This window comes from Eufriesea mexicana, unplaced genomic scaffold, assembly GCF_001483705.2.
Source record: "Eufriesea mexicana isolate 0111107269 unplaced genomic scaffold, ASM148370v2 scaffold1145, whole genome shotgun sequence".
In the NCBI taxonomy this organism is placed as follows: Eukaryota; Metazoa; Arthropoda; class Insecta; order Hymenoptera; family Apidae; genus Eufriesea; species Eufriesea mexicana.
Window position 1 is genome coordinate 4,981 of NW_016909253.1, and position 9,885 is coordinate 14,865.

General features: G+C 51.0%; 1 protein-coding gene across 1 annotated transcript in view; it reads right to left on the bottom strand.

Moving 5' to 3' along the window:
* Nucleotides 1–5,449: 5,449 nt before the first annotated feature.
* LOC108547608 (uncharacterized) overlaps nucleotides 5,450–9,885 on the bottom strand; it is a 167,551-nt gene continuing 163,115 nt past the window's right edge. The window contains exons 6-7 of the mRNA XM_017900194.1: nucleotides 6,340–6,704; nucleotides 5,450–5,786 (exon numbers count right to left, since the gene is read on the bottom strand). Of these exons, the coding sequence (XP_017755683.1) occupies nucleotides 5,575–5,786; nucleotides 6,340–6,704 (577 nt within the window). The 3' untranslated portion in view covers nucleotides 5,450–5,574. The remainder of the gene's footprint in view (nucleotides 5,787–6,339; nucleotides 6,705–9,885) is intronic.

The following is a 9,885-nucleotide window of genomic DNA, read 5'->3' on the forward strand; positions in this document are numbered from 1 at the left end:
ACAAAGTGTCAGTAGATTTACTTTAACTTTTTTCGCTCCAAGTTAGATTAGTGTGTCTTTGACACAGATAGCACCAGTAGGTTGCGCCACTAGGGCGTATGTCCGGGTCTCGATGCGTAGCCACCTCCACGTGGTGAGACCTGGTAATTGGTATCGTTTTCCTTGCAAATCGTTACCAAGCTAAGAGCTACGCGCAAAGTTTAAGATATTTCCTATCTATTGCAAAATTTCCCCATCTCCTTTCGAATTTTGTCAATTTTCCGAAATTTTACAGCGAAATTGTACTTTTTTCTTCTCTTTCAGACTGTTATATGTCGGCTGTATTGCAGTTGATGCTCGAATTTTGCGCATGTACGACACTGTCGAGGCTGGAGAAAAGCGAGCAATGGCTGCGTCGCGGTAAAACTCCGTATGCGCGTTACCGACGAATATTTTCTCGATCTAATCGAATTGAAAGCTGTTTGGACAATTCCGTTCCGTGGCTTGTGCTTCAGAGAAGCCTGCGGAATACGACACTGCGTAGCAAATTCGTGTCAGATAAACAACTTTTCGTATACGTGCAAGAATAACTCGTGGAAACTATTCTCGACGTCTCATTTTTAAACTTCGACGACCAATTGTAGTTACTCAGAGGCACGAATAATTATAACTATGGACAGTGAGAAACTCGGCGTACTCTCACCTAACTTTTAAGACGATAATGAACCTCCCGACTCTACCTGTTCCTTTTATATAACACTTCGTTCTAGCCAAGAGTCGTGCGTTTTCGGAGAAACTTGGAAAAGTAAACTCTACAAGAATCACCCGATGGATATTACAGATTAAAATTCGCGTTGGAGCGTGTTTTATTTCCGAATCAGGAGAGATGTTACCGGTTTATAGCTTGTTTCCGTTTCATTAACCCTGCAACAGCGGCCAGTTAAATCCCGGACCAGCGAGCCGAGCTGAGCTGCCAGCAGCGAGTAGAGAGAAGCGCGAGAACTTCTCGGTCCGCGCCTATTTTCTTTAAGTTCCTCTAATAAAGCTACGTCTATCTCTCCGCGAAAGATCGACGAAAGTAAGATAAACACGCTAACGAGAGGAGCTCCGTTTCCATCGACGCTCCAGCCCGACTCCGAGCCTCGTCATCGTCGAGATCGCGGAACCATCTTTGTTTCTCTTTCCCGGGTCCAGGCTTGATTAATTAAAACCTTAATATAATTAATCCGCGGGCCGCCTCTCTCCGAGATGACGAGGCTCGCTCGTCTGGAAACGTTTACGCGTCGAGGGCTGGTCTAACAAGCCGGAAGACGCTTCCCGGTCCTTTGATTTCTCCCGTTTAAACATTTGCACTGCCGAGTTCGGAACTTCCCCCGGAGTACCAGCCGAACAATAGGCCTCCTCACCAGCCAGATCCGATATATCCCGAATTTTAATCCATCTTCGCGAACGACGCGATGGAAAATTTCGGCAACCCCCCTAGGGAGAAGCCGTTCCACCGTCGAACCTTTCTGCGGTGATTAATTCCTTTCGCGTTTGGGTCGAGCTAGCAACGTCGGAGAGCCCCTGGCGAAAGAAACGGGCGACATTAATGCGATTAACTGTAGGCGAACGGATAAGAGACGGGTTGGGTAGAGCACGGGTGGAAGTTGGTGCAGCATCATTGCACCCGCCTCGTGCTCGAAAGTCGAGGGTCGAGCAAAGGGCGCTGCGGGTCGCCTGCACCCTCTTATCTGACGCAGGGGCTCTGCAAGATCGTGCGCCTTCTAGGTATTGTATTCCGGCTACCTGTCCCTCGTACTCGTCTCTCTGCCAGCAAACCGCACGGCGTCCTTTATTTTCGGGTAATGTTGCGTGATAACAACCAACGCTGCCAGCCTTCTCTACCCTCCGACTCCGCAATTGCTCCGCTGGGACGATTATTAATATTGTCGGTTGGCTCGCGAACAGGGATCGGATCGTTAACGGAAAGAGCGTGCATCGCGCGTCGCTACGCTTCCGCGAGGATAAACCGCGTGGATTATTTTCACGCGATTATCGACCCTTGAGCCGAAGGTGGGATCAAACGGCGGTAGCCGGTGGTTTGGTATAGCCGGTATCGCGATGGAGGAGACGAGCAGGGTACGAAAATCGTGTACGAGCATTCCTGAAATAATTAGCTACTTTATTACGACACGAGCAGCATCGACGTACGTCACGAGTGAAAAATATCGTTGGAACGGATTTTATCGACAGATTTTATTATGTAATATAAACTTATGTGTTATACATTGCTACATGTTCTTGCTTAACGGCTAGTCCTATCGGCTAGGTCCTTAGAGGCTAGAATGCACAGTGACTTGTACAGAATCATCCTCCTTCCTTCCCATCGTCGCTCTCTCATTGATTTGTCATTGTCTTCCGTGAGCCGTTCACGCGTTCGGGAGAAGAGAGAAAGAGAGGAAGAAGCGTGTATGCGTACGACAGGCTTGAAGAGGGAGAAGAAAAATGACAGAGAGCCGGTGGGAGGATGGTTCGGGGGACAGCGGGAAGATTCGAGGGGCGGCAGGGGGAAAAAGTTTTCGAGGGAAGAAGGAAATACGGGAAAGGATAAGATATACATTTACACGAGCGTTTCTTTGGTAACGTCTCCTCTCCTTGTTATCTCGCGCTTTTATTTCTTAGGCAAAGTACAGCTACTCCTTCTCTCTCTCCGCGTCGTTGAAACTTTCGTTAAGAAAGCGCCCCCTCCAGCGTTTAGTTTATAAAACGTTCATCCTTAATGCTGCTAAAACTGCCACGGCTTGGTCCTTCCTCCCCGGTTGCAACGAAAGGCCCACCCTTTCGCCGCTCTATCGGTGCGTATTGTCTGCCGCGAGAAATTTCACCACCCGCCGAGCAACTTTCTGCACCGTGGATCAAGCGGGCACGCGGAACGTTCTTCCGTTTACTCCGCGGATTATATAGCTCTCGGCCGAACTTGCCTACAAATTTCGGCCGCTTTGTACTCTATTGATTTTTCCTCTAATTCTCGATCGATGCCGAAACGTTTCCGGAGTGACACGACGAAATTCCAGCGAGCGCGGTCTTCCTGTTCCTTCTTCCACCCTCGCCACGCACCCTGTCCCCCTTTCGCCGTTTTAATTACCCGAAACGATACCCGATCACGCACGACAGAGTGTGTCCACTGACAAACAGCGTGTCGCATAATTGCGGCGTTGCCCGTTACGATACCAACGCAACCATACGAACGCGGGGGAGGACAAGCCGTTGCGAACAACCCTTCGCGGGCGCCATAATACCAGAGCCTATTAATTAACGAATTACGATTAAACGTTAGTTGTTAATTATTATCGTTAAATTTACGCCTAAGATATAATACACTCACCTAAGACGTACCTGATGATATCTTTTATTTATTCTTTTTTTTTTTTATTTTTTGTAAAAATTTCCCTATTACGCCGTGAGAACGGGGATCGTAGCACTGGCGCGTGGGAAAATATCTTTCGCGGAACGAGTCTTCCATCTCCGATCATTTTCTCATCTTTATCTCCCTTTCTCTCTCTCTCTCTCTCTCTCTCTCTCTCTCACTCTCTCTCTGTTTCTCTGTATGTGTGAATCTCGTACGAATTCGACGGGGCGAGACAAGCATCGTAAGATCTTTCCTGCGTCGATATCGATCTGAACCAAGAGCGTAGATCGGGCCCGTTAACCGCGTATAATTATCCCGGAGAAGTAACCGATGGGATACACAGCATTCGGTGGCCGTTATTCCGTAGACCGTGTCCGCAGGTGAAACGTTCGAGGGGCCCTCGGGTCGATAAATTCTTTCACCGCTCGAATGAAAACGCGAACACCGCTTCAAAGAGCGGCGCACTCGGTTAAAAGGTTAATAGAACCGTGGCTGCAGCGAGCCGATGCAAACGCGAAAATACACCCGTCGTCCATAAATTCGAGGGTGCAGCTATCGATTTCGCTTCGTCCGAGGTAAGTAAGGGACGCATTTTCCTGATCACGAGTCACGGGAATATAGCTGTTTCTCTCGCACGGAGAATTTCGAGCACGTTATCCGCATAATCTGCCGGTGTTCGTTTCATCCCCGACTTACAGGCGATAGCGTAGAATCAATAGACGCTTTTAACTTGGCCGGATACGTGTCCCGGACACGAGTCGCGAAGAAATGCAAAGCCAGTTTCGGATGATAGGATATCCGGGAACCGGTGACTAAGTCCCTCTAAGACCGTCGATCGACACGCGAACCACCCGTTGGATTTCTACGGGAGAAACTTTCTCGTCCACCGGCTTCTTCATTCGTCACACGTACACACGCGATACACACACACGATACACACACACGCGCACACGCAAACCCGTACATACGTATACTTCGAGACGATGTTCCCTCGTGCAAGACCAGCGGGCTAATTGCGTTCAACGCCTTAGCCTCGGGGAATTGCCGGCAATTTTTCGAACCTTCGGAAAACTCTGTACTTCCTTCGCTTGCCTCTCCTCTTTCTCTCTTTTTTTTTCCCCTCGCCTGTTCCCGACCACGAGAGACCGAATCGCTCGACGGGATATCCGACAACGGTGAGAACTGGGACGCCCGTATCCGAGTTTTAGCGGATCGCGTTCGGGAATTCGCTTTATCCTGGCAGGATAATCCGCAAACCGGCTAGAATTCTCGCGGAATTTCGCAGTTGGAATCGCGACAACCTTTATCTCGCTCCCGATCGGCCGAGTCGGCGAATGATAAACGCGTCGGTTCGACGGGTCCAACAGGGACAGACGTCGTCTCTGACGAAAGTTCTTCTCGTTCGTTTTCGCGTGTCGAAGTTGGGATAGGTGGGCGCGCACGAGTTCCACGGTGTGTGCCAATATAACGCCGGGTGACTGAAAGTTAAGCCGGGAAGTAAGCTCGATCCGATCGGCGAGATAGGAATTTCCCGTGTTCGTTCGAGGCTAACAGGAAATATCGCGCAGGAAACGCGACGTCGATTGGCGATCGATCGAGGGCGCATTGAAAAGCGTCCGTCCGCGAAAGTCGTCGAAAATTAAGCGCCATTCTACGCTCCAACGATCCCCCTTAACTCGCTCGTGTTGCATTTTTATACCGGCCCCTGCCTGCGCCCTAGCCGGCCCGCCGCGTTCGCCAGAGTTCGCAAACACTTTGTCCAGAAAATACGTCCGTTCGATCAAGGGATACCGAACACGAGCGAGTTTACGGCGGGAAGGAAACTCGATTTGTAGGCCAAGGTTCGGAATGATGTTTCGTCTGATTTCGTTATTCCTCCACGTTCTTCGTCCTCGCCGCATTCGACGACGACGAACAAACAAAGAGCGATTCGTAGACACGTACGCTCGAACGATCGCCGATCGATCAACGCGACATCGACGCGTCTCCGCCCGTGCGAAATCTTTGGTGTGCTACGACTACGATAACGTTTATTGACGCAATCTAGCGGACCACTAATAACGATCCAGCCGTGTTCGCCTAGGTATATCCTCGCGCGAGACCCACCAGGTCCCTTCGATCCTCCCTTTCAGATCGTTCAGGGTAAATCATCTCGACTCGACGGCTTCGTCGTCCACGGGATCGTTTCACCGACGACCACACGACTACCATTTATAGCTGTCCGCGATGGGCTTGCCGTCGGAGCAGGGACTCGCGCTGCCGCACCACTTGGTCTCTTTCAGAGGCGGACACGATGATCCTCCGCGGCGTGGCTTTATCGTGATCTTCCGCGTCCTCTGCGTCTCGCCGACCCCACAGCTGCGACTGCACGCGCTCCACGGGCCCCATTCGCTCACCTTGCAATCCCTCGGAGGACCTGCGAACAATGGAGAAACGGTATCGTTCATTTTCCTCCAATTAAATTCCACGTTCAACGAATTACCGCGTTAATCGAATAATCGTCTGGAGCGTTTTCCCGGTAAAACCTCGGCCGAATGCTTCTCGCAACGAATTTCCACGATGCACATTTCGGGCGAGCGGAACGTTAATGGGAATTTTCGTCGTTTGTTTGCAAAGAATTATAAATCAGCGAAAAGGGAGAGTGTAGATTTTGCGATGGTTGTTTAACCAACAGGAGATCGAGGACAAACGAAGCGGACAATGAAAGGATAATCGGAGCGTCGACAAAGACCGCGATTCTGAATGGAACGAGTCAGAGAGCCACGAAGAGAACATCCTTTGACCGTTTGCGCGGAAAACATTCGCTGTCAAGCTCTGTTTTATCGTTATATTCATGGAATGAAAAGATCGCATCGACGGAGCCGGTGGTTGCGGCGTGAACCGCGACGCGACGCGGCGCTTTTCACGAGCGCAGGAGAAAAGCGCTTTCCACGGATGCATTCAACGTACGGGACAAAGATTCTACTCACGCGTTCTCAAGCGTTTCCCTTTAGACGTCAGTCGATGATGTTTCATCCTGAGCCTGTGCTGACGTTGGGTCGTGTTGTCGGTGGAATTCCACGAATGGCCGAGGCTGTTCCCGCTCGTCGCGTTCGCCATTTTCCTCTGAATGTCCGCGAAGATCTGGGCCTTTTGCGCCTCCGCTGCCTGTTTGTACTTTTGGTAGTGAAGCCAGCCGGTCCTCCCGTCCAATTTCGTCATCTTTGGCGGCGGTGTCGCGTTGTATCTCGGCCTCTGCAACGCATACGCCGAAGCGATGCTGTCCATGATCGCTGCCTTATTGTCTCGCGGAAAATCGGTCACCATCTGCCCGCTTCCGGTCGTGGTCCAATACCTGCGCAAGATTCGCACGCTTGGTATACTCTGTACATTTCCAGATACATCCTCAAATATCGTTACATTTAGAAAGAAACGAGGATTCCTCCGCTGCTTGATCACCCGCGACATCAGGTACCCTGGCGTTACCCCGAGGTCGCAAGTTTCGAGATAGCGGTCAACAAAGGTATTAATTATGTGGTAGTCGAACTTGGATAATTAAACTGGGAACAGCGTTTCCCGTGTCGCAACGCTATTCCAGAAGTTGGCCGTTTTATACCCCACGGACGCAGAAAAGTTGCCGGAACCAGAACCCGGGCAACTTCTTCCGCTGCGTTCGAGTGCGAAATCTGTTCAAACAGCCGCGACGCTCGGCTACGTTCCACCGTATTATCGGAATGCATCGGCCGACGCTCGGTTACTTTCCCACGGGGAGGTAAATTATCGGAAACGGCGTGTCGTCGTTTCCGCTCGCAGCCGCTCGAATTTCTAGACACCGAGTTTGCCGAGTCCGAGTACGCGCCACTCGAAAACAATTTCGAGAGTTGATTTACGGTTGCCGTGCCTAGGCGCGTACGCGACGAGAGCCATAGTCCGAACCTCGGGGAAAAACAGACAGAGAAGAGGGAGAGGCGAGCAAAAGGGGTAGGAACGACTCTCCCGTTTAGCAAGCTTCTTCCACCCCCCTCGTGTTCGGTTCCCGTATGCCGTGAAATTTTCGATCCTGTCGGGTACCTCGGTATCAGACCGGGTTCCCAGGTCTCCGTGAGCCTAGAACCGAAAATCATCGCGGTAACGGGTGTCGCTGATCGAGGAGCAGACAGTGCAATCTCGCTGGTGGAATGCCAGCCGAGGAGGAGAGACCTAACCTCGGAACTTGAAACTCGTCCCGTGCTTTTTCCAATTTACCGCGAGCAAGTAGACAGGCAGGCTGGCGCGCTCGTGTGTACGTTTTTAATTTATTTCCCTTGCATTTGCATGATTTCAATTTCGCCCGACAATTTCGCCCGGGCGGATACTCCACGCCCGTAGGATAGACCGGCGAATTGGCTTTTTCGACCGGTTTTCGACCCTCGCGCGAATTTTGTTTCGCCGGTTTATCCCACCCCCCTTCCGCCTCGCGTTTGCCGCGTGTCACTCGTGCGTGCGCGCGTTCGATCGGGGCTGGAAAATACCCAGAGATTTGCCTTTTGAGGCGAGCAGCTCGCGAGGAACGTCTCGCAGGATCGATCGGGACGCGATTTCCTCGGTCGACGCGTCGCGACGTCTCGACGAGAAGCGATCGCGTCGCGAAAATGAATTTTTCAGGCGTGACGAACAGCGACTAGTCGCGGCTGAGAGTATTTCGAGGAACGTCGTCGCGCATCGCGGGGGAAAAATAGGAATAGAGGGTTGGAGAGCCTCGCGAAGCTCATCTGCGTCGTCCCGGCCATTAACGGCCTCGTTGATATTAAAATTCGTTAACGTCGTTATTCGCCTTGCGCAGTAATTTATGTTTACCTCGGGTGCTCCGGGACCATTTTTCCCGCTTCCACGACACCCTCGCGACGTAATCGTTTCGGGGCTTTTTCGGGAAAACTTCTCGCGATGCGACGGCGGGAAAAAAACTAACGCTTCGTCGGAATGAAATTGTAGATTAAATTAAAACACTCGACATTTCTCGCCGCGCCCTCGTTGACGCGCGATCCTTTCGTTTTTCGGGAGATTGTTTCATCCGCGCGATTTAACGTTGACCCAGTTCGCGCTAATTTCGCTGGCCACACACACCACCGCCTGACACATTTTTAATACCGGCCACGTTGCCGTACGATAATCTTATCCCCCGTCTTAATTGCCGTGCACATTAAACCGTGGAAAATAAGAAGTCGGCAGCTTCCGCCGCGCAAGCATCCTCGGGCGATAATTCTGCATTTTCGCGGAAAAACCGATTTCGCTACGAGTCAACAATGGAGCTGCCGCGATTCGTCGCGGATCGTTAGGTTCCTGGACTCCCGTCCCCGTCTTATCCTCGTCTTATCCTCGTCCTTATTTCGGGGCGAGATACGATAAGAAATAGCGGCGATTGCGCGCCAAGCGATAGGCGGAGAACGCAATTACTCCTTATCATCCTCAGCCACCGAAAATGGTCAAAGTCCAATCCACTTTCCGGCGTCCTAAGGGTAGGTTTCTTCACGTGGACGGAATAATTCCACGATCGTGACTTCGATGCAAAAAGCGGGGGTTAGGAGCGGGGGACCCGAGTAGACGTAGGGTCAACGAGTGGAATTTGCATACATTCGATGGCTGGATGCGCAACAGTCTGTCCGAACGATCCGAGGCTGCACGAACGGCGAAATTGGCCGATGGCAGCGTTTTCGAAAACGCGACGAACGATTTGCCTCGTAAACGCGGGGATCAATTAAGCGTAACGTCACCTTCGCGGGCAATTGAAAATATATTTTCGAAAGCGCGTTATTATATCCGAATTTGCAATTCAGATCGCTCATTACCACAGCCGGGCTTGACAATTTTAAAATGCAAATCGCCTCGGGGGCATAAATTCGTGTCCGGCAGCCGACGTAAATCCCGGGTCCCCGGTTGGTTCCGGTTCCTGCCTCTTTCGACGACTCTGCGAATAATAAGAGAGCGCCGCTGCCACGAGCATCCAGCTCCAAGCTTGCACAGATATTTTTCCTTCAGGCACTGTAACGAAATTTCTTCCACAATTCTCGTAATCTTTTATACACTTGCAAGAATAATAAGGTTTGAGACCCGAGGAGCGAGGAAACACTTGGGCCTACCTCGCTGAAGATGGACAATAAACAGCAGCTTAGGGTTCAGGCCGAATGTTCAGGGTGACGTTTGGAGTTTATGACCGTATCGAGTGCGAACTAGGAGCGAAAGTTAGGAATGCGTCTGAGTGTCTGGAGTACCTGGCCCACCGAGGGCCAGATCGCAAGAGAGACGAGTGAACGAGAAAGAATGCACGAGTAGGTTTAAATAAGGGTGCAAGGGTAATCCGAAGATAATCCTTTACGGAGTTCGATGAAGAGTTGCCGCGCGAGTGTGAGTTGTATCACCATAGACGTGGGATCGTGTTTGCGTGGATTGACTTTAGACAGTATTGTTGGCTTCTTAATGGAATAAAATAAGCTTATAGATAAAATGACATCGGCTAGCTACGAGACAAGAGAGATTCGCCATGGGCACGCTCTTCTGAT